The sequence below is a fragment of the Hyperolius riggenbachi genome, chromosome 3, assembly GCF_040937935.1.
Source record: "Hyperolius riggenbachi isolate aHypRig1 chromosome 3, aHypRig1.pri, whole genome shotgun sequence".
NCBI lineage: Eukaryota > Metazoa > Chordata > Amphibia > Anura > Hyperoliidae > Hyperolius > Hyperolius riggenbachi.
In genome coordinates, this window is record NC_090648.1 from 94,800,850 (window position 1) to 94,825,655 (window position 24,806).

Sequence of the window (24,806 nt, forward strand, 5' to 3'; positions counted from 1 at the left end):
CCCAGCAACTGTGTCTATATAAATATATACTGTATGACAAATTCAGCTATAGAAGACTTCTGAGATAGTAATCTACTTTTCCTTGGAGTTTACTATAAAGGGATTCTACTGTATAACCTATTCTTAAAAAAAAAAAAACCCTAGTTAAGAGTGCACAAAACAAGGAGGGGTTTAGACCCCCCAAATCCCAGGGCAAAGATCCACGACCAACTTGAACTTGCGCTGAGGCAGAGCTTTCAGCTTCAGCTCTGCCTCTCCTGGCGGCAAATGCCACACGGATCTCCGCCCCTCTCTATGAAGGAAAAGTGAGAGGGGCGGGGAGAGGCGGCAATTGATATCAGAGGCAGAGCTACAGCTGAAAGCTCTGCCTCTTGCAGGAAGCGCCAGCCAGATTGCCCCCCAGGGATTTAGGGGGGGGTCTAACGCGCTCATTCTGTGGCGGGGATGCGGCGGTTTACTTCTGACGAGAGTATTGAAGCAAATTATAAAAGGTAAAAATGGTCAATTTTTTTCGCTTCAGTCTCTTTAAAAAGGGAAGGTCCAAGCAAAATAAAAAAAAAGGAGTTACACTTACCTGGGGCTTCTGCCAGCCCCATGCAGCCATCCTGTGCCCTCGTAGTCACTCACTGCTACTCCAGTCCCCTGCTGGCAGTTTGCCGACCTCGGAGGTCGGCAGGACGCATTGCGTACGTTTTTACACATTTCCCCTAGTACAGGAACATTAACACATACATTTTACGCGTTAGTGGTGCAACGCGTAAAAATTTACGCATTGAACCACTAACGCGTAAAAATGTATGTGTTAATGTTCATCATTAGATAGTGCAGATTCCTTCTAAAACTGTTGTATAATAGGAGGAGCTAGGAAGATCTCTCAGACAGTGCAGTGTGTGAGGGGAATTGCTGTTGCAGAGGTAACCAATACATCTGCTATATTGATAGCAGCAGGCTCTGAGGAGGAATTCAGCAGGTGGGAGGAGCACATCACAAATCATGTATAGCCTGCACTCTGCAATCATGTCTAGCCAGAAGTTCTACATCTGTAGAACTGCTTTCAAGCACTTCTTAATCTGCGCCAGTTTAGGGATGGATTTGCACTTCTCTTAACTGTAGTGCAGCTCTAGAAATCCACGCTAAACTGCCACTATTACTAGGATTTAAGAAAGTTCTTATCATGCAGAACTGTTCTCCCTGCTGGTTAGAAAAGATTAAGAAGAAAAAACTGTTGGTAATGCATTGATAAATCTCCCCCAATGTGTCTAAAATATTATGTTTGATTAAATGAAAACAGCTGTTGCATTCCAGATGACCCTTGTGCATACCCAGGAACGTGGGAAATCTGGAGTATTCTGCACACCAGGAAGTGCTCCATACACTAAACAGCATAGGCACTACGGTCGTAAGAAAGTGAAATTTGAACTTCTTGGCAGTTTTTTTTCTGGCTGAAGAATAAAATGGTAAATTAATTGCCGATACCTTAAAGTGTACCTTAAGTGTCCCAAAAAAAAAAAAAAAAAAAAAAAAAATGGAGTTTTACTCACCTGGGGCTTACCTCAGCCCCCTGCAGCTGATCGGTGCCCACGACGAGTCGCTCTGATGCTCCGGGTCCCGCTGGCGGCCACTTCCGGTTTCGCCGTCAGGACCCGTCAGGCTGGGGAACGCGGCTGATACTACGCGTTCCCAGCCAAAATAGCACCCCTATGCGGCCATATGTCCGCATAGGCACCCGTATGCGGACATATGGCCGCATAGGGGTGCTATTTTGGCTGGGAACGCGTAGTATCAGCCGCGTTCCCCAGCCTGACGGCGAAACCGGAAGTGGCCGCCAGCGGGACCCGGAGCATCAGAGCGACTCGTCGTGGGCACCGATCAGCTGCAGGGGGCTGAGGTAAGCCCCAGGTGAGTAAAACTCCATTTTTTTTTTTTTTTTTTTTTTGGGACACTTAAGGTACACTTTAAAGGACAACTGAACTGCCATATTTACAGTATTTTTCAGACTATGGCACACTTTTTCTCCCCCAAGAGTGGAAAAGTCAGTGCATCTTATAGTCTTAGTTTACTATACCAGAGTTTCTTATAATTAGATTCTACTGCCCCCCCCCCCCCCCCACACACACGGTCCTGAAAGGTCGCCTGCACGTTACCGCCGTGGTGCAACCATACAATGAAGCCTACTTTTCAATGCAAGTATGCTTCTCTTAGGAGTTAACCAGGAATGACGTACAGGAGCAGAAACAAACATGCAGCAGATCTTGTTAGATCTGCCATTAATGTCAGAAACAACAGTTTTGCTGCATGCTTGTTCGGGATCTATAGATAAATGTATTAGAGGCAGAGGATCAGCATGACAACCAGGCAACTGGTATTGTTTAAAAGGAAACAAATATGGCAGCCTCCATATACCTCATAGTTGTCCTTTATCAGTATAGATAGCTAGAATATTTGTCCCCAAGTAGGTAGCCAGTCTTCTCCCCCCTGCCTCCCCAGCCGCTGCTAGATGGTTTAAAGAAGGTAAACAAGCAGCCGCCGCCAACTTCTGCAGGACAGGCTTGCTGGGTCCCCCTCAGCTCGCCTGCCTGCTAGAAGACCTCAGATCACGTGACCAGCAATCTGAAGTCTTTTAGCAGGTAGGTGAGCAGAGGGGGACCCAGCAAGCCTGTCCAGCTGCAGAAGTTGGCCGCCGCTGTTTTAAATATGGTAAACAATCTAGCATCGGCCAGGAAGGAAGGGGGGATGAGTGGCGGCTGGGAAGGGGGAGGGGGGGCGGGGGAAGAAGAGCAGTATGCTGCCCTGGCCAGTGACACCGCCTGAGGAAGCAGCATCACCTGGCCTCATGGGCGGGACGGGGCTGACTGGAATTCACTGAGCTCCTGAGAGCGACCCACTAATTCCCAAATTTCTGTATAAGTAGCCTGCAGGCCTGGGCTTAATTTTATTCACCTGTGGCCATGGAAGGGATGAAACATTCAATGATTGAGGGGTGCCCCAATACTTTTGGCAGGATAGTGTTGAATCTGAACTTCCAAAAAAAAAAAAAAAAAAAAAAAAAAAAAAAAAAAAAGGTCACCAGTCATCCCACAGGCTAGGCTTCTGTCAAGCTTCTACACTGTGACCACTGAATATGTGTTCTGTTTATCTATCTTGGTCTGGTATGCTGGCTCTTCAGCCAGCGGCCGATACGAGCTACAGTGGGTCATCAGTTCAGCTGAGAGAATCATTGGGAAACCCCTCCCCCACCCGACCTTGACTCCAGACTGTGCTTCAGAGCATGGAAGATCACCAATGACCCATCACACCCAGGCCACTGCTTCTTCAGTCAGCTCCCCATCTGAACAAAGATTTTGGAGTCAGGCGTCACCCACACAGCTACGTTACTAGGCAATTACGTGACGCGCATGTATGTAGAACAGAGAAAGCCGGGAGCCAGCGGAGGACAAGCGGCAGACATACCAGGTAATGTATCATTTGCACTGAGCATGCAGCTTCACAAGGCCTATTCCTGATAATTTTCAGCATGAAACTTATCATCGAGAGTCGTCCTGCAATGTATGGACAGCCAACAGATCTCTCTAATCCAGGGATGTGAAACCAGTCCGTCGAGGGCCGAGGTCCTCACACAGCTCAAATTCATTCATGGGTCTCAATCAGGAAAGGTGTGGTCCATCAGGCAGAACACATTCCTCTCTTTCTCAGTCCATCCTAAACACTGGCATGGATCTGGCCCTCCAGGCCTGGAGTGCAACACCTGTGCTCTAATCGGATGCGATCAGATATAGACTAGTCTCTTGGTCAAATCTGCCCATCATCACTAGATGTATGGGCAACTTTTTACTTCTTATCCATGTCCATTTCCATTCTGGGCTGTATTATGTGCCAATCCCAATTCCCGGGCACGACCCAGTCGTGTCTGGCTAATAAATCTGATTCTGATGCCACCCAATAGAGATACATACAGAATTTAATAGCCAATGCCAGGTGTTTACAGTGACAAACTGAAGAAAAAAGTGGTGACAGGTGGTGAAGAGGCACCTGTGTGTGAACAAGCCCTACGCCACGTGTCGAACTCCAGGCCTGGAGGGCTAGATCCATGCCAGTGTTTAGGATGGACTGAGTTAGAGAGGAAGGTCTTCTACCTGATGGATCACACCTTTCCTGATACAGACCCATCAATTCATTTGAGCTGTATCAAAAATGTGTGAGGATCTCGGCCCTCGTAGGACCAGTTTGACATACCTGCCCTACGTGAAGTCTCATCTGATGTGCTCTGTAGTAGAACCACATACAAGTTACAGTAACTACAAGCTTTATGCAACACTGACACTTTGTTACACGATGCCAAAAGTGCTGTAATGTTGAATCTAATGCAAAACGCAAGCATACAATGTATCAACCTATCAAACGATTAACAACACATATCCCAACATCCTCTCTTGGGACATAAATGTCCAATCCTATTGTTAGGATATGAGCTAATTGATAGGTTAATACCCTATGGGCGTGATTCACACAGCGTTTTCACCCTATCTAGGTTATATTTTAAAGCTTCCAAAGAGAAAAAAATAGGATATAATTATGGGAAGAAAAGTAATATTGAAATGAAGTAAATCAGGAACAACTTACTGTGAGTGATTATTGTGCGTGTAAATGTGCTGAAATGTTATTTTTATCAATTAGGTGATAACTTAAGAAGTTCTGTGAATAGAGCCCTATCCTATGCTTGCACTTTGCATTACGCAACAAGTGCAGTAAAGTAAATAACTGCAGAATCTCATCCTAGAGTCTGATCCAGGCTACTGCCCTACAAGTAACCCATCTATTGCAATGCTTTTCTCAAGGGTCAGGCAAATAAATCACGGCAACAAAAAGCACCATTTTAGCATAATTCTATATTATAATAAACAAATGAAGCACAACTGTTAAAAAAATAAAAACAGAAAGAAAATCTATTATGGGGCATCCTCGTCCCCAGCATGGTAACCTTAAATGCAAGTGCTTTTGGCTTGTCATCGTTACCGTGTGCAACTTGAACCATTTCACAAACTGAAATCATGATTGCTGTACATTGCTGCTGCAACAGGCAAGTCCAGAAGCAAACATGGCTGCTGCAAGCGTGAAAACATTCAGTGTCATACTGTCCAATGAGAAGCTCAGTACTCGTCCAGAGTGTCCGCCCTGGGAATAGAAAGGCCCCGCTCCTTCAAGGCCTGGACCTTCACCTTCTCGGCCTCCTGTTTGCTCTGTTGCTCTACTCGCTGCTCCTCCAAAATCTCCTCGATGGAAACTTGAAGTAACGGAGTGTCACTCTCCTTCTCCAGATCCTTCATTAGAGAACAAAATAAAGCAACATGTTATTTTAAATGCATCTCTAGACAGAAATCAATCCCACTGCAATAAGTTTTAATACATCTTAAAGTGTACCAGAGAAAATCCATATTAATAGATTTATACATCACCGGGGCTTCCTCCAGCCCCATCTGCACGGATCGCTCCCACGCCGCCATCCTCAGCCTTCTCCATCTTCTGTGCTGGATCCCATAACGTCGGCCAGTCTGTGCAAGTGTTCTCTCTCCGGCGGAGAATAGTACTGCGGAGGCACAGTACTTTCCTCCGCCGGAGAGAGCGCACTTGCTTGCACAGACTGGCCGAAGCTAAGGGATCCAGCACAGAAGATGGAGAAGGCAGCGTGGGAGCGATCTGTGCAGATGGGGCTGGAGGAAGCCCCGGTGATGTATAAATCTTTTACTATCCATTTTCTCTGGTTTCCTTTAAGGTGAGTACACACCTTAGCTGGCTGTTGCCCATCAGGGGTTTGGGACGTGATCCTCTTGCACCATAGCTGTGCCAGGCTGCACAGACGCGAGTAAGCTGTGTGGCTGACTATATGCTGTGTTGCTATGCGGGGAGGCAGAGGGACGATGGAGCTGCGTGTATGAGACATCATGTGGCGGACAGGGGAGCGGCATAGACCATGGGATCAGCCATCGCAAACCACTGTACACACGCCTGATTATCGGCTGAAGGTTTCGGATGCCTCAGCAGACTTTATTCAAGCGTGTGTGCGCGCCTTTACACTCCTTACACACTATAAGCGACCACAATGCACAATATCAGCGCATCACAATGCAAGGATATTCCAATGGGGCTAGCACATTGCTTGCGCCGCAGTGGACTCCATAGTGATAACTGCATGCAGTCAAGTTCACAGGGTAACTTGCGCATTTACAGTGGCAGTAAAGCATACATTCAATACTATATGCTTCACTGAATGCAGCATGTGTCGCACCATAGGTCTAACATGCAGTGCTACTTTTCACCAGCGTTGCAATTCTATTGAAACATACAGTGTGCAAGGAGCCTAAAGCAAAGTAGATAAATGCCAGCAGATTAAAGGAAATCAGAAGTGAGAGGTATATGGAGGCTTCCATATTTATTTCCTTTTAGAGGACTTTTGGAGACTTCAACAAACAAAACAAAAAAAAAAAAACAAAAAAAAAAAGGCAGTACCTGCTTATGTTAATCTTCTCCTTTCTCAGGCTGTGCCCTCATTCCGCTGCTATGATCAGTTTTCAGGCCTTGACTAATAGTCATGACCATTGATCTAGGACTAATTGTCCCCACGCATGACCAGTAGTGTCCTTTCAGACGCGCTCCTGGCTGCTGGCCTCCTGCCTGAGGCTCCCTTACAGCACTCCGCGTACTGCATGTGAAGCAACGCCCCTGAACAATCACAGATGGCTGTGAGGAGGAAAGCCGCAGGGAGAGAGCAAAGCGCCATCTACACAGCTGAAAGGATGCTATTGCACATGTGCGGGGGCAGTTCAAGATCAAAAGGTCATGACTAATTAGTCAGGGCCTTAAAAAAAATTATATATATAGATCAGCGGAATGGCAACGAACTAAGGCAAATGGAGGGCACCACCTGAGAAAGCAGAAGAATACCAACACTTTGTATTTTAATTTTCAAATGTCCTTTAAAACAATACCAGTTGCATGGCTATCCTGCAGATTTTTCATGCATCAGTAGCATCTGAATTGCACACCTGAAACGAGCATGCAGCTAATCTAGTTACCCTTAAAACATCTGATCTGCACTCTTCAGGGTCTATAGCTAAAAGTATTAAGGGCAAATGATCAGGAGGACAGCCAGGCAATGTGCAAAATAGGTATGCCTCCATATTACTCTCCTCACTTCAGTTCTTTAAAAAGTAAAGACAGGCATACGCAAATGGACAGAAGATCAATGTAAATAGAAGTTTGATCACTCCCACATTGGAGGGGAAAAAAAAAAAAAAAAAAAAAAAAGGCGAATTCCTATTACAATGCACACATGATCTAGATTTCAGAAATCTATGGAGCACAGATTATACCACTAGCGTAAGGATTGATGCAGTGCACCTCTAAGCAGTCAATGATTCCCCTCCCCTCCATACAGAGATTTTCCAACAGGTCCATGTTCACCATTGATAAAATCACGGCTGTCGAGACTGTTCAAAAATCAGACTCCAACATCTCCACCGACTCCAGGTACCCAAAATTGCTCCAACTCCACAGCCCTGGATAAAATGCCCCAAAGTCGTCCAGTGGACACGTTGGTGGAAATGGCCTTGCAGCAGATTTAACTGATATGTATATGAATAGCTTTAGTCATTTCCCCTTTATTACCAAACAAGCTCCACTGCACTTAGAGAAGGTGGGACAAAGCCATGCAAATAATGGCATTGTGATTCCTCTCACTCTCTGCTAATGCCCACCTAATCAGCATGCCATTTCCCCACCCCCAAAAGACAGACCTGTTTACTCTCTCATTAGCATAACTGCATCCCTCCTCCTCAATCCAGCACAATCTCCTATTCAGAAATGCTTATGTCTGGTACACAGCGTGCAATATCCTATCAGATGGACTGATCAAATCTGAATCTTCCAACAGGTTTGATGTGATTTCCGACCGATTTTCTGATCGCATCTATACAAATGCGATCAGAAAAACAGATCGGACCTGACACGAAATGGTGTGTACCAGGCATTAGTCCTGCTCATCTGACCCACTGTCAGCAATTTTCATGACATTCAAGCAAAGCAGCCAAGCAGATGAGAGGTTTGGGGTAGGCATGAACGATTTTAGGAAAAAATTGAATTGAGCGATTTCTGTCAGAAATCACGATTCCGATTCACGATTTCCTTCAAATCAAGTTTGCTCTCCCTCTGTCCCAGTCTCTCTTTGTGCCCCCTTTGCGTGTCTGTGCCCACTGTTTCTGTGTGCCCCCTTTGCGTCTCTCTCTGTGGCCGCTCTGTCTGCGCCTGTTCTGTGTCTCTGTGCCTCCTCTGCCCCCAAGCTGCATCACTTCTGGACATAGCTTCAAGCATGAGTCCTGTGATGCCCATCTATCCACTTCGCCTCCTGCAGGTCCTAATGCACGGAATATTTCCTGTATTTCGGAACCAGGAGTTTTGCCAAGCACAAGAGCCAGCAGACCACGAAAGAGTACAGACAGTGTTGGACTCGTACGAAAGGTATGTCCACCGCACGTGCCGGAACTTTGGGGAGGTTTGAAGCCACTTAAACTTCCCCATGTGGAAATTACGTGATAGCGATAATTGCCGCTTTGACGACTCCGAAATTATGATCTTAGTGATTGCAATTTCGGTTTAATTTCGATTCATCTTTCAGGCCCAGTTTGGGGAGGTGGGAAGGCATATTTTAAATAGATGTCTATTATAATGTAAACTACTATTTAAATTCAAAAATCAGGTAAATGTGAACTATTATAGGAATATTCCAGATTTATCATTTACAGATAAATTGCCAGCTTTGGGAGGCTCTTAAATAATTGCTGCTGAGAAATCAGACTGCCCTCGGCTAGGAAGCAAAGGGGTTATAACTAGGTACAGTTTTTTTATGTCCCTCAGGCCTGGAACCCACTAGAGCGTTTGAGCATTTAGGGAGTGCTTTAAATTCCGTAAACGCTCTGCCAATGTAAATGGATGGGACAGATTCCAATACAGCGATTGTAATTAAGCAAATCGCAATCACAGGACATGCAGCATTTTGAGAGCATTTCCATTCTTAATGTATTGTATAGGAGCAGGGAAATCACACCCAAAATCGCTTGCAAAAACGCTACCACAAATCACTAGCGATTGCGCTTTCTAGTGGGTTCCAGGCCTTAAAGTAAATAAAACTTTAGAGAATGGCAGGCCTCAGGCACAGACAACGATTGGTCTGTAAGTTTGTACTATTTTCTCCTATTTTAATAATTAAATGCTCTTTGGCAGCAACTTTCTTATCTATGAATGACTTCATATGGATGTGGTCAATTAGTTTGGTGGGTGTATTGGTAACCCTCCAGCTCCCCTGCTGTTAAGCTGCCCCTACACTAACCAGCAGACTGTCAATGGAACACAATTTGCCGGAGCACAATTTGCCGGAGATATATGCCCCAACATGCCCACCCGATTCTCGTTTTGATCGATTTCAAGCCGAAATAGATTGAAGTTATTGTATCAGACGGAAAATCTTACTAGAAAAGGGGCGGTAGATTGTCGGGCTTTCATAGAGGCAAAACTAGGCACTAGCACAAGACCTCAGCAGCATGGATTTTGGAGGGACGACAAAGGGGGCGCAGCAGTAGGTAGCATAGATTTTTTTTTAATATAAATCTATTTGCAGTGTGGGGCAGTAATAGACTAAAGGCCTCGTTCACACTAGGGACATTGCTGTACACTTTTCACAGTGCATTGCTAGGTACAGCTTCTTCCAACGATTCTAATATACCACATTCACAGCTATGTGCTTTGTTACTGTCCATTTGAGAAATGTAGTGTTGCATTCATTTCTGTGCATTGCGCTGTGAAGCGCACAGCAATGCAAGTGAATGGGTGCGCTTTTTAACAAATAGAAGAAGCGCATAGCAATGCACTTTAGAGATGCATTATTTTACACCGGAAAAAAAAAATTCTAAGTAAAAGAAATCTTTGACAACTGCTACATCAAATAAGCAAAACATGCTGAAGAAACAAAACAAAAAATAAAAAACCCCATATTCAAGTGCCTTTAAAAGGGACTCCGAGCAGTGCAGAAACTATGGAAAGATGCATATTTTAAAGCTCTCTTTCTCCTCTTTCCAATGATATATAAACCGCCGCCCTACGCCTTTTAGTTTTTGCTATTTTCTCAATTGAAATTGCCGCGATTTCAATCACAAAAATAGAGAAAAATAAAATGCGTAGGGCAACGATTTAGGTGTCGCCAGAAAGAGGAGAAAGGGAGCTTTAAAATGATATCCATCTCTCCATAGTTACTTGTATTACACAGGGCGACTTTTTCCTAAAGTCAGCAGCTCCATTCTGCTGAATGGAGCTGCTGACACTGGGGAAAGTGTCGCCCTGTGTAATACAAGTAACTATGGAAAGATGGATATCATTTTAAAGCTCCCTTTCTCCTCTTTCTGGCGACACCTAAATCGTTGCCCTACGCATTTTATTTTTCTCTATTTTCACGATTGAAATCGCGGCCGCGGCAATTTCAATCGCGAAAATAGCAAAAACTAAAAGGCGTAGGGCGGCGGTTTATATATCATTGGAAAGAGGAGAAAGAGCTTTAAAATGATATGCATCTTTCCATAGTTTCTGCACTGCTCGGAGTCCCTTTAAAGGGAAGGTTCAAGCAAAATAAAAAAATGGAGTTTCACTTACCTGGGGCTTCTACCAGCCTCATGCAGCCATCCTGTGCCCTCGTAGTCACCGCTGCTCCAGTCCCCCCGCTGGCAGCTTGCCGACCTCGGAGGTCGGCGGACCGCATTGCGTAAATTTACGCATTTCCGCTAGTGCAGGAACATTAACATACATTTTTACGTAAAAATGGACGCATTGAACCAGTAATGTGTAAAAATGTATGTGTTAATGTTCCTGCACTAGCGGGAATGCGTAAAAATGTACGCAATGCGGTCTGCCGACCTCCGAGGTCGGAAAGCTGCCAGCGGGGGACTGGAGCAGCAGTGACTGCGAGGGCACAGGATGGCTGCATGGGGCTGGTAGAAGCCCCAGGTAAGTGAAACGCATTTTTTTTTTTTATTTTGCTTGGACCTTCCCTTTAAGCATGGGTTTTAAACGCATGGGTCCGCTTAAAAAAAGCCCACTGCATTGAAACGCACATCAAACACCCATTTAAGAGCATGATAAAAAAATGCATGCGTTGAACGCACCCAATGAAAACCAGGCCTACAAGATTTTGACCTATCTTTTGAGCTGGTCAACTGATAATGTATGGCCACCTTTATTCTGTTATGTTGTAATCTATAAAGCTGCAATCTATTGCTTATTCCTGAGATATATCTATTGATCAGACCATTGATCATCAAGAGTAGCCAGCTAATACACAAGTTGTCACAAACCCGCTTTCCCAATAACCTCTCTCACCACTGTAACATTCACCTAATAGGAAGGTTTCCACACACTTGAACGCTGCTATTTAACTGAACTGTACTGTGTGCTCCTTCAGGCTTTAGCTTCTGTCAGGCTGAAAGGATCCCAACAATGTTATTCATTGTACTGCTTCAGCTCCGTGCCTGTAACAGGATTATTCTCCCGTTTCTAACCGTCAGTTGTGAGAGGAGTTTATTTTCACGTTTAACCGACAAACAACCTTAAAATGGGCCAGTTATGTGAATGCTACAAAATGCAGGAGCTGTTCTCTGAACGTGGGCTTTTTTGTGTCTGTTAGTCTCCTTCACTACCAGGCATCCCAGCAACAATAATGCTGAAATAATACCTGCAAATAGGTTAGGTGATAAAGGTATGGCAGCTGCTGCCTCATCCCAACACCTCCCTGACCAGCTCATGTGTGTGATGAAGGGATGGCAGCTGCTGCCTCATCCCAACACCTCCCTGACCAGCTCATGTGTGTGATGAAGGGATGGCAGCTGCTGCCTCATCCCAACACCTTCCTGACCAGCTCATGTGTGTGATGAAGGGATGGCAGCTGCTGCCTCATCCCAACACCATCCTGACTTGCTCATGTGTGTGATGAAGGGATGGCAGCTGCTGCCTCATCCCAACACCATCCTGACTAGCTCATGTGTGTGATGAAGGGATGGCAGCTGCTGCCTCATCCCAATACCTTCCTGACCAGCTCATGTGTGTGATGAAGGGATGGCAGCTGCTGCCCCATCCCAATATCTTCCTGACCAGCTCCTGCAGGTAAAAAGGGATAAGCAAAGCAGTTTAACCACTTAACGACCGCCTAACGCCAATAGGCGCCGGCGGGTCGTTAGTGGTATAGCATGAGAGCAGCCTTTCCATGCCAGTTCACGGAGACTGTCTCCGTGAACAGTGTGCGAGCCGCCGATCGTGGCTCACACGCATAAGGTAAACACGCGGGGAGGAAATCCCCGCTGTTTACATCATACGGCGCTGCTGCGCAGCAGCGCCGTGACGTAGATCGGTGATCCCCGGCCTCTGATTGGTCGGGGATCGCCGGCGTCTGATAGGCAGAGGCCTATCCTATCAGGCGTAGGACGGAAATCCGTCCTGCGCCGCTCAGAGGAGAAGGGAGAGGGAGGGAACTGCGGTGAGGCCAGAAAACGCTGCGGAGGGGGGCTTTGAGGATCCCCCCCCCCCCGCAAATCAATAATAGCCGGCGGCGATCAGACCCCCCCCCCCCAGCCGGACATCCCCCTAGTGGGGAAAAAGGGGGGGCTGTAGAGCCCGCGCAGCACCAATCACTGGAATATCCCCTGGTCCTTAAGGTGGTTGAAGTGTACCCGAGGTGGTGCGGTAGGGGGCAGATGGAACACAGAGGCATGTCCTGTGCTGAAGGACATGCCTCTGTGTGCCCCCCTCCCTCGGGTACACTTTAAATTTGCGACAAGCACTAGTCTCAAGATCAAGGGAGGAGAGGTATTCCCTGCTCAAACGCCCGCTGGGAGTGTTCTTGCAGACCTTCCCCAGCTGCCATTGGGCAGGTCCGTCTCTCCATGGCTGCTCAGCCACCTCCCTGCACACTACTCTGAAGACACACAGAGCTTCTTCCAGCGTCCTGACCCCAGAGGTCACGGAAACAAAACTAACCCACTGCAGGCTACAGGAGCAGCAGAGCGCGGCATGGATGGCGACTACCTGATCCGCCCAGACCCCGGATTAAGTAGCATTGTTTAATTTAGATACACAAAAATGCAAATCTACTCCATTCTATGCATTCAAAAAAATGGGTGGCTCAGTCTACAGCAGAAAATTACTGGCCGTCAGCATGACTGGCAGGACACCCTTGGAAGTACGGGTCCAGATCTGCGGAGCCAGAGGCTGGAAAGCTATGAGTTAGACAAGACTGGAGGAGAAAACAATTACAGTGTAAATGAGACTGTAAAAAGATTTAATTAGCCTACTTACAATCTCCCCAAGGAGAACAACATTCTCGCCTCTCACAACAAATATTCCCCTGGGGATGTCGCCATATTTCTTGCCGACGTGTATCCGCTCTACGGTCTGGTGCAGCACCAGATTAGCTGTGGAAGAAAAAACACACAAGAGGACAGGAGCTCCTGTAATTATTCCTAAAAGAGTTGCATGTCACTGGGCCTAAAATAATTACCTATAATAACCTCCCCATACACATCTCCCTGTGCAATTACTCCTCGCCCAGACCAACTGCATTGCTAACGTGCTTTCCTACCGCTACTGCACGTTTCATGCTAACTACAGAAATGCAGAGACACGATTACTCCCTTTTGTTCTTTAAAAAGGTTGAGTGTTCTGTTAAACATGTTTCACAGTTATAGACTGAGGCCATGTTCACAGTGGTGCGGTGTATCGCGGCTTGCCGCAATGCACCACCTATGTGACGTTCACAGCGCGGTGGGTGTGTTGCGGTATGGTAACGCATTGCATGCAGGGTTATCAGTAAGACAGTAAAATGTGAAGCATACTTTTCATTGACTGCATGCTTCACTGTACATGACAATGTGAGCATAATGTGCGATGCCGCTCTCCCGATCCGTTTTGTCCCTGCCATCACAGGGAACACAATGGTCACTGTGAACATGGCCCAACTCTGTATTATTTACCAATGTCTGCATTGTGTACATAGGTCTACATCACAATCCAGTCACATTAATATGCAGGATGCATTAAAGAGGAACTCCAGTGAGAATGTAATTAAACATAATTTATTGTAAAAATGAAGCACTTTTTTTTTAATGATTTAGTCAGTGTTCGCGCCCATTGTAAAATCTTCCCTCGCCCCGATTTACATGCTGACATTTATCACATGGTGACATGTTTACTGCTGGCAGGTGATGTCAGTGGAAGGAGATGCTGCTTGCTTTTTTTTGGCAGTTGGAAACAGCTGTTATTTCCCACAATGCAACAAGGCTTCCAGTGTGATGTCAGCACCCTGGTCCTGACATCACACTGTGGGAGGGGTTTCACCACAATATCAGCCATACAGAGCCCCCTGATAATCAGTTTGAGAAAAGGAATAGATTTCTCATGGGAAAGGCGGCATCAGCTACTGATTGGTATGAAGTTCAATTCTTGGTCACGGTTTCTCTTTCAAGCAAATCTGATCGGGGAAAGGCTAACCAAGCAAAGCACAGAGGTGTGTTCATACTGGATCTACATACCTCTGTACTTTGTCAGTTGTTCCGCTTGCTGCACATAATCACTCCTTAAAGTGAACCAGAGACGAAGCACCCGCATGTATTTTACCATATATATCAGTGGGAACATTAAAATCCCGACTGAGCATTCAGTCTTGCTTTGTTCAGGAATCATTATAGCTGAGTCATTATAGCATAGCCACAAGGGGGCAGGCTTGGGCTTGAAAAGACATCAGAGAAGACAGACTCCGCTATAATGATTCCTGAGCAAAGCTGGACTGAATGCTCAGTCTGGGATTTTATAAGGGCTGATAACAAGCTGGCTGAGCAGTGAAGAATGAGAGCAGGGTATGTGTTTTCTCTAATGTTCCCACTGATATATAATGGTAAAATACATGAGCGTGCTTCGTCTGTGGTTAACTTTAAAAATTTGACTTTTGGTTAAAATCAAATTTTCAGGACCTGAAGAGGCAGGCTTTCTGCAATGTCCCCTCCCATCACCCTCCCATTTTCTTCTCTTATCCACTCCCCTTAAAGGAAAAAAACCAAGGTGACCTCCTTCGTAGAAACATAGGGAGCAGGCATGTATGGGCAGCAGTCCTTATGCCCGCTGCTTACCTTTTTCTCCTGTCCCCCTTTGCTCCCATGTAAATACAACTGTAAGCATTCCATGTCATGGCTGGGTTCTGCACTACTGCATAAGCACTGGCAGAATGGTGTGCATCCTTGATCGCGCCCGTTGCAAGGAGCATTCTGCGCATGCCCACTTAAAGTCATTACGTAGGGCTTGTGCAGTAAGGTGCGACCTGCTTCAATGACAGGAGTATTTAAAAGGGAACAGAGGGGAGTAAAAGAGGGGGGGGGGGGGAGAAGCGGTGGGCAAGAGGCCTGCGGCCCCTAAATGCCTCTAGGCTCCGTTTCTACAAAGGAGTTCCTCTCAGATATCCTTTAAGCAGAGCAAATGGGATGGGGATAGGAAGGATCATCATAGCAAGGCTGCCACTTGCTGTTGTCCTCCCCTTAGTGATGAATGCACTGTATTATGTGTGAGCGCACTCGTAATATACGGCCTGCTGCACGAATGATCGGTAAATCTGACAGGCACACTTGCTATTCTCCTGGCGTTGGCATCGGTAAAATTGCCTTATGCTAACACACGCGGCAAACTTGCCGACAGTTCGTGCATCAGGCCCATGCACTTCTATAAAGACGTCATCACCCATCACCACAGCAGCAGGTCATGAAGGATAGAGTGATATAGATATATATCGACATTCTATACATATGGCTTCTGTACGTACTGCCATCTTGTACACTTTAGATTGTAAGCCTCTGGCAGGGCCCTCCTCAGTGTTTCCAGCTTGATTATGCAATCTTACTGTAAATCACCCCTCTTGTGGACTAGAACAATCTCTATTTTGACCTATGACACTGTACTGTTATCAAATCATTTGCATGATCTTGTTTTGTTGTGAGCTCCTTGTTTGTCCTACCTTGTAGGTTACCCCATTTATTGTGCAGTGCTGCGTAATAGGTTGGCGCTTTATAAATACTTCCTTGTTTTTGTTTAATTCTGCTTTACAGTGATATAGTTCTGCTTTACACCCATTAACATAGCAGCTGAACCCTGCAGAGCCAGACAGTGGTGGCCCTAAAGAAAAGTGCTATGTAAAAACACTACATAAATAGGAAGAGAGTTTCTTCATTGTAAGGCAATTTCCATCAGAGCTCTTTTGCCTACATAAAGGAACTGAGATTAATTTGCATAACAAATGTTTAACTTTCAGCCAGAGCAAGGATTTCCCTACAGACATTTGAATGCCATCTATTGATCTATGAAGTGCTTTATACCCACATAGGAAGGAGCAGCTGCATGTCTGATAGGCGTTTGCATGAAATGTGCACCTAATCTAAAGGGGCCCATACACTGGTCGCTTTCAGCCATCGATCGATTCTATGGAATCAATTGGAAATCCATTGTATCGATTTGCGGCCGATTTCGATAATTTGATCTGACAGGATGGAAAATCTAGGTCTATCTGCTGCTGGTAGCAGATCGATAGCCCATAGAGTTGCATTAGATCTAATGGTCCAATACATTTAGATTGTTTTCCAATAGATTTAATTCTGCAATCTATTGGAAATCTGTTCCTAGTGTGTGGCACACATCAGATAGATTCCTTCCAGATTCAACTTAACAGGCATCTGACAGAAGTCTGATGGTCAAATCTGCTGCAAGTCTATAAGTGTATGGCGACCGTAAAGAACCCCAACATCTGACACACAATAGTCCTGTACCTCTTCCAAGAAACGTATGTACAGCAGACTCTCTTCCCCAACCCACATAGGAACAGAACTTGCTGTGTCTGTCAGCCTCAACCCAGCCATGATGCCCTGATACAGACCCTCAACAGGCGACATGTTTGTAAATATGTTAATAGGCTAAAGATGCAAGGTTTGGAGGCCAAAAGATTAGCACCCTTGTCCTGCAGTTCCAGGTTTAAAGGGAGGACAGGCGGTGTGCTACGGACCAGATTCCTGCAGGCGAGGAGAGCGTTGGGATCATGCCGGATCTTTAGCAGATGTCATGAGGCTGCTGTACATACGCTGATCTGACTCGCGATTCTCGGCCATGGCAATAGTTCTCGTCCACCGCAGCCCAGTTCAGACCAGAGAGTGTACATAGCTTAAAGGACAACTGAAGCGAGAGGGATATGGGAGCTGATATTTCATTTTAAAAACAGTACCAGTTGCCTGACTGTCCTGCTAATCCTATGGCTCTATATTTAGAGCCATAGGATTTAAATATTTAGCCATAGACTTTAACTACCTGCAGACCGCCGCAGTATAAATCTACGTCGGGCAGGGGGCGCTGCGGTTCTGACCTGACATAAACTCTACGTCCCAGTCCCCGCCGCCGCTCGATCTCCGCCGCAATATGCTGCCCTGCCGCCTCTATGACGGCAGAGCACTGTGAGACGGGCAGGAGCCGTTTTCATTGGCTCCTGGCCCTGTCATTACTGTAAGCCAATCCCACTGGCTTACGTGGAGTGACAGGGTCAGGAGCCAATGAAAGCGACTCCTGACCGGCGCACAGCGCTCTGCCGTCATAGCGACGGCAGAGAGAGCAGCCTGCGGCGGGGACAGAGTGGCATGACCATCGGGAGCGGCGGATTTTAGCGGCGATTCATCGGGAAGCGGCGGTTTACTGGACCAGCACCCTCTGGTCCTTAAGGGGGCAGAGGGTGCTGGTCCCGAAGTGGTTAAACAAGCATGCAGATCAGATGTTTCTGCCCAAAATCTGAATGGATTAGCAACATGCTTGTTTCAGGTGTGTGTTTCAGACACTACTGCAGCCAAAGACACCAGCAGTATAGCCAGGCAACTGATATTGTTTAAAAGGAAATGTGTGAGCCTCATTGCTGATACGGCCTGGCAGAGGAGAGTGTAGGTTTGATGTTAGAGAAGCCACTTTCTGTGCATGCATGGATAAGGCACTGCTGCCACCTAATGACAGACATTTGTTACTACATGTTGCTACTGTCACATGCATTCATTCTGGATTCTAACACATTTGCTAAAAGTGCAAAATGAAGGAAACCTAGAATGGAGGGCAAGCATAGTTTTATGTATGATATGTCTTAGGGATTTGTCTGACATCTATAAAGAGAAGGCTGGTGGACTGTCAGGAAAAGAGAACATGGTCAGTATACAAGTGGGATTAAAAGGCTGGGAAAAAAATAAAAAAGGGTCATGAAGCAAAGTAATGTAGAAGGAGAGGAGGGTCAAGCACAGAGCTTTGGAGAACAGAGTTGACTGTCCACCCATTCCAGCGCTGTCCACACATGTGCTTGCCCAGTAGCATGGAATCTTTTGGGCTTCAGTGGAAATCGCTAAGCCCGATCAGGTCCATGCTGCTGTGCATGTGCGGCTCTGCTTTGGGAGCCTCATTGCGGATACGGCCTGGCAGAGGAGAACCTGAAGTATTTAAAATTCTGGCATTGCAAACCTCAAATGTTTGCTTTGACCTCTTGCAAACTCCTCCTCGCCAACTGGCGTGAAAGCGGTGGCAGCCCCAGGATCACTCCACGCCGACTGGCTTCCTATGAGCATTGCAGGAAAGTGCACAGAGCATCTCTGCTCTGATGGAGCTCAGCCTTCAGTCTCCCAGCGGTGATCGCCGCTCTGAGACTGTTAGACAGCGAAACAGTCGTCTAATAACCCTGTACAGCGCTGCGATCTAGGGCATCGCTGTACTGGGGACAGCCGTGTAACACGGCTGTCCCCCTGGCACAGGCTGAAGCCTATGACAGCCGATCATGCTGATTGGCTGGCCGGGGGAGGTTGGTAAAAAAAAAAAAACAAACAAAAAAAAAAAAACACGTTTGCACAAGTATTCAACCCCCTTAAAGTTTTCCACATTTTGTCATATTACTGCCACAAACATGAATCAATTTTATTGGAATTCCACATGAAAGACCAACACAAAGTGGTGTACACGTGAGAAGTGGAACGAAAATCTTACATAATTCCAAACTTTTTTTTTTTTTTTTTTTTTTTTTTAATATATAAATAACTGCAAAGTGGGTGTGCATAATTATTCAGCCCCGAGTGAGTACTTTGTAGAACCACCTTCTGCTGCCCTTACAGCTGCCAGTCTTTTAGGGTATGTCTCTACCAGCTTTGCACATCTAGAGAGTGAAATATTTGCCCATTCGTCTTTGCAAAACAGCTCCAGCTCAGTCAGATTAGATGGACAGCGTTTGTGAACAGCAGTTTTCAGATCTCGGCACAGAGTCTCGATTGGATTTAGATCTGGACTTTGACTGGGCCATTCTAACATATGGATAGGTTTTGTTTTAAACCATTCCATTGTTGCCCTGGTTTTATGTTTAGGGTCGTTGTCCTGCTGGAAGGTGAACCTCCACCCCAGTCTCAAGTCTTTTGCAGACTCCAAGGTTTTCTTCCAAGATTGCCCTGTATTTGGCTCCATCCATCTTCCCATTAACTCTGACCAGCTTCCCAGTTCCTGCTAAAGAGAAGCACCCCCAGAGCATGATGCTGCCACCACCATATTTGACAGCGGGGATGGTGTGTTCAGAGTGATGTGCAGTGTTAGTTTTCCGCCACACATAGCGTTTTTCATTTTGGCCAAAAAGTTCCATTTTGGTCTCATCAGACCAGAGCACATTTTTTCACATGGTTGCTGTGTCCCCCACGTGGCTTGTGGCAAATTGCAAACGGGACTTCTTATGCTTTTCTGTTAACAATGGCTTTCTTCTTGCCACTCTCCCATAGGCCAACTTTGTGCAGTGCACGACTAATAGTTGTCCTATGGACAGATTCCCCCAGCTGCGCTGTAGATCTCTGCAGCTCGTCCAGAGTCACCATGGGCCTCTTGACTGCATTTCTGATCAGCGCTTCTTGTTCAGCCTGTGAGCTTAGGTGGACGGCGATCGGTGTGCTGACGCAGCGAGGTTACCGCCAGGGAGGTTATAGCTGTTTGCAGCTAGATTTGCTGTGTAAACTATCTAAACTTTTAGATAAGATATATAGACAAGTTACTCGTTATAGTTGGTTTTTTTTATCTCGGATCCGCTTTAAAAATTGTTAAAGTAGTGAGTGAAACCCTTACAGTGGCAGGATAGTGAAGTGTAATGGTTAAGGGTTCAGCCTCTGACGCAGGAGACCTGGGTTCGAATCTCAGCTCTTCCTGTTCAGTAAGGGCTGGTGCACACCAAAAAAAAAAAAAAAAAACACTAGCAGATCTGCTAACACTAGCGGTTGTTGAAGCTGTTTTTCAGAGCAATTCTAGGCATGTTTAAAGCGATTTTCTAAGCAAGCCTATCGTTTTAAGAGTTTTTGTGTAGCATATTTTAAATTTTGTTACAGTAAAGCAGTAACTGAACAGCTTCTGTAACAAAACCGCTTGGGAAACCGCGCTGATCTAGCGATTTTCCACTTTCCTATACTTTACATTGAGGCAGAAACGCCTCAGAAATCTCACAAATGCTACAGGACCCAAGCTTGCGTTTGGGGGAAAAACTAGCCGCTCTGGTGTGCACCAGCCCATTGACTAACTTTAGCCAATCGGTTTTCGCGCCAAAAGAGTTAAAAAAAACGCTCTAGAACCGCTCTTGATGTACACCAGCCTTAAGCCAGCACCTATTCAGTAGGAGACCTTGGGCAAGACTACGCAACACTGCCACTGCCTACAGAGTGCCGTAGTGGCTGCAGCTCTGGCGCTTTGAATCCACCAGGAAAAAAAAAATAAAAAAATAAAATAAAATATATTAATGTTATTTATCTTGTCTTATAGGACTGGTGGCTGCAAGAAGAGCAGGAACAGGATTAAAGGGACCATGTAGTAAGAGGGACAGAGATGTTGCCATATTTGTTACCTCTTAAAGCAAATTTGATGCTTAAAACAATTCAGTTTTAATACAAATCTATGCAGCGGGAAGGCTCTGAATACCAGAGGGCGTTCCCAGCACTCGCTCTGTCCCATCCTTCATGCAAGAGGCGTGTCTAAGGTGGCCACACACACCATACAATTTTTAATATATCTGTTCAATTTAAGAATTGAAATACATTTTTCTGACTGATCGTAACATTTTAAAAATATGACCAATGTACCACACATGTAAATTCGATTTTTCCCCAATTATGATAAAAAGGATTGGAAACTGACAAAATTGCTAGGTTGTGTATATTAATAAATTCACAAACACACACCATACAATCTTTAGAAAGACTGAAGAAAAATATCTGGCATTCCGGATCGATAAAAATCGAAGAAAACTGGAAATCCGATCAGATTTTTCAGTCAAATGAAAAAAACGCTTTCAATTTTTGTGAGATCTGATCCTTTTTATCAAATTACTGTAAAATTGGATCATGTGTGGCCACCTTAAGAACTTTGTGACCTAGCTGGTGGAATAGCTTACTGCAGGAAGGACAGGATGGAGCAGAGACTGGGAAGGCTCTCTCTGGTATCCATAGCCTGCCCTCTGCATAGTAATGTATCCTAGCAGCAGGAGTGAGGGAGGTTTTTTTTATTATATTACACACAGCCAGCTATAAAATCCTGGCACTTTCTAATGCATACCTGCAACTCTTTAGGGATAATGGTGCAATTCTACCACTTCCATGCAGTATGAGGGCCTGAATAGTACGGCATGAACAGATTGTGTAGCTCACATAGTACACGGAAGTGGTACAACGGGACAATCATTGGCCAGTTAAAAATTAGATGATTGTACGCACCTTTAATTTTAATTGGCAAATTTACTAATTTTACCGCCTTCATGTAGTATGAGGACCATCAGATTTGAATATTATACACACACCTTCATTAATCATTGGCCAATCACTGACCAATTTTAACCACCTCCATTGTAATGAGAGTTTACCTGCACAACCTGCTCATAGGATTTAAAAATCTGTTGACCCTCAAACTACATAGGAGGTGGTAAAATTGGTCAGTGATTGGCCAATCATAATTGAAGGTGTGTACCAGGCTTTAGCCAGAAAATAATGCTCTAGATCAGGCATGGGCAAACTTGGCCCTCCAGCTGTTACAGAACTACAAGTCCCACAATGCATTTGCCTTTATGAGTCATGACTGTGGCTGTCAGACTCCAGCAATGCATTGTGGGACTTGTAGTTCCGTAACAGCTGGAGGGCCAAGTTTGCCCATGCCTGGTCTAAATGCATTTTGCTAGTGTGTATAGGTGTCCCAACAATAGGAGTTCGTGATCAGGGGTGCTCAACAACCCCGTCTGATCACTACTGTTATATACCCCACAAGAATCAGTCTATGTCTCACTTGTCTTCCCTCCTTTCCATAAAGCAGAACATGACAAATATAGTCACACAGTCTGTTTGCACTGGGAAAATGCAACGCAAAATAATCAAGAATCATAATTTTGGACAACCATAATTGCAAGTATATATCCCTAGTCGCACTATGTCCAAAAGTAAGAATCTTTGCCTTGAGTGCCTTACTGTCTACATGAATTATACACCACTAGCTAAATTCTTTAAGTAAAGGGAACGTGAACATTTGACAAAGGGACATACATTAATAAAAAAAAAAAAAAAAAAAACCACCACCAAACACTGGTCTCTCTCCTCACTGAATGCTCATAAAAGCCCATCCAAAGCCCCATTTGTGGAAGGTTATCTCACCAAATTGGTCAATGCTTCTCAAATATCCAATGAGAGTTCTTCCATCTCTGAGCAGTACCAGATGTTTTTCTTTAAGGAAGGAAAAAAAAAAAAAAAAAAAAATAGATCTTAAGAGTGTGTAAAGTCATTTAGCTTTGATAAACATGCTTCATCTATGTTACATCCTACAGATCAGTGTTCAAGCTCTCAACACATTTACTTATTCTTAGGCTTTGTTCACACTGCAAATCGCTAAACACAAACGCTGAGCGTTTTTCTGGCATTTTCCTCAATAGTATATTGAGCGTTTAACTGTATGGGATAGTTTTTCTGCGTTTTCCAGCGTATTGCGTTTAGCCATTTTACTGCACGTGTGTCGCTCTCCCATACAGGAAATGGCCACTACACAAGAAACAGGCGTTTTATGGGTAATCTGCAATACTTACTGAGTAAAAGCACAGGAAAAACACTGATTATTGTGAACAGCCCAGCGCTTCTGGGGTGATTGGTGAATTTGAAGCGCTCCTATCTTTAACATTGAAGCGCTAACTCAAAAGTGCTCAGAAATGGTGCAGGTTTTGCGTTTGCGTTTCAGCAGGTTTCGCTTTTGCGTTTCAGTTAATCGCTGAAAAACACAAAACTCTTAAATGAGAACAGCCACATATACTTAACATTGACCAAGCGCTTTTCAAAACACTAGCGATTTCCAGGGATGCTGAAATCACCTGAAAAACACTCTAATGTGAATGGTCCCTTAGGCCCCTTTTGCATGGGAGGCTGAAGCAGGCGACTCCACAGCCCTGGGCTGAAGGCAACAAATTCACCCAGTCAGCTGCTCCTGTGCACCATCCAGGCGTTTGGTAACATTGGAAAGGGGACCCCCCTCCCCCTGCGTAGCGTCACAACAGATCTTGGCCATGCTCAAACATGACAATTCCTCTTTTTCCTCGTCTTTCTCCTGCTAGGTAACACCATCGCATAACTTGAAACTGCAACCTAAAAGTGCTCAGGATGGCCAAGACACTGAACTGCCCAAAAAGAGCGCAGTACACCCGTCCATGGAAAAGGGGCCATACTCCCACTGCCCAAACTGTCAAGACTTCATGCTTGTGTAAGATTGTGTTCTATGGAACAGTAACATTGCCAAGCATGGAAGGGCTATAGAAAATCAAGATGAGAAGGCACATCAATTTAAAGGAAAATATATGCAGCACAAGTACTAATTCAGTTTTGGGTGCTGTGTCAATAATATAGAACCAATTAGTAATCAATAGGACACACCTTGTTACTAATGCAAGAAAGCTTTGTATTGAAAATGTTTAATGCTGGGTACACAGATTTTATGGTCAATTTACTGTCAGATCGATTATTTCCAACATGTCCTATTTACATAGTTATTTTGGTTGAAAAAAGACATACGTCCATCGAGTTCAACCAGAGAACAAAGTACAACACCAGCCTGCTCTCACATATCCCTGTTGATCCAGAGGAAGGCAAAAAAAAACCTTACAAGGCATGGTCCAATTAGCCCCAAAAAGGGAAAAAATCCTTCCCGACTCCAGATGGCAATCAGATAAAATCCCTGGAACAACATCATTAGGCATTACCTAGTAATTGTAGCCATGGATGTCTTTCAACGCAAGGAAAGCATCTAAGCCCCCTTTAAATGCAGGTAGTTTGCCATAACTACTTCCTGTGGCAATGCATTCCACATCTTAATCACTCTTACTGTAAAGAACCCTTTCCTAAATAAATGGCTAAAACGTTTTTCCTCCATGCGCAGATCATGTCCTCTAGTCTTTTGAGAAGGCCTAGGGACAAAAAGCTCATCCGCCAAGCTATTATATTGCCGTCTGATGTATTTATACATGTTAATTAGATCTCCTCTAAGGCGTCTTTTCTCTAGACTAAATAAACCCAGTTTATCTAAACTTTTAGTAAGCGAGACCTTCCATCCCACGTATCAATTTTGTTGCTCATCTCTGCACCTGCTCTAAAACTGCAATATCTTTTTTGTAATGTGGTGCCCAGAACTGGATTCCATAT

At 45.1% G+C, this 24,806-nt stretch overlaps 1 protein-coding gene across 1 annotated transcript in view; it reads right to left on the bottom strand.

Moving 5' to 3' along the window:
* Positions 1 to 4,867: 4,867 nt before the first annotated feature.
* The window catches only part of LSM1 (LSM1 homolog, mRNA degradation associated), a 35,112-nt gene continuing 15,173 nt past the window's right edge, over positions 4,868 to 24,806 (bottom strand). The window contains exons 2-4 of the mRNA XM_068274609.1: positions 22,782 to 22,850; positions 13,384 to 13,499; positions 4,868 to 5,318 (exon numbers count right to left, since the gene is read on the bottom strand). Coding sequence (XP_068130710.1) covers positions 5,148 to 5,318; positions 13,384 to 13,499; positions 22,782 to 22,850 — 356 coding nt within the window. The 3' untranslated portion in view covers positions 4,868 to 5,147. The remainder of the gene's footprint in view (positions 5,319 to 13,383; positions 13,500 to 22,781; positions 22,851 to 24,806) is intronic.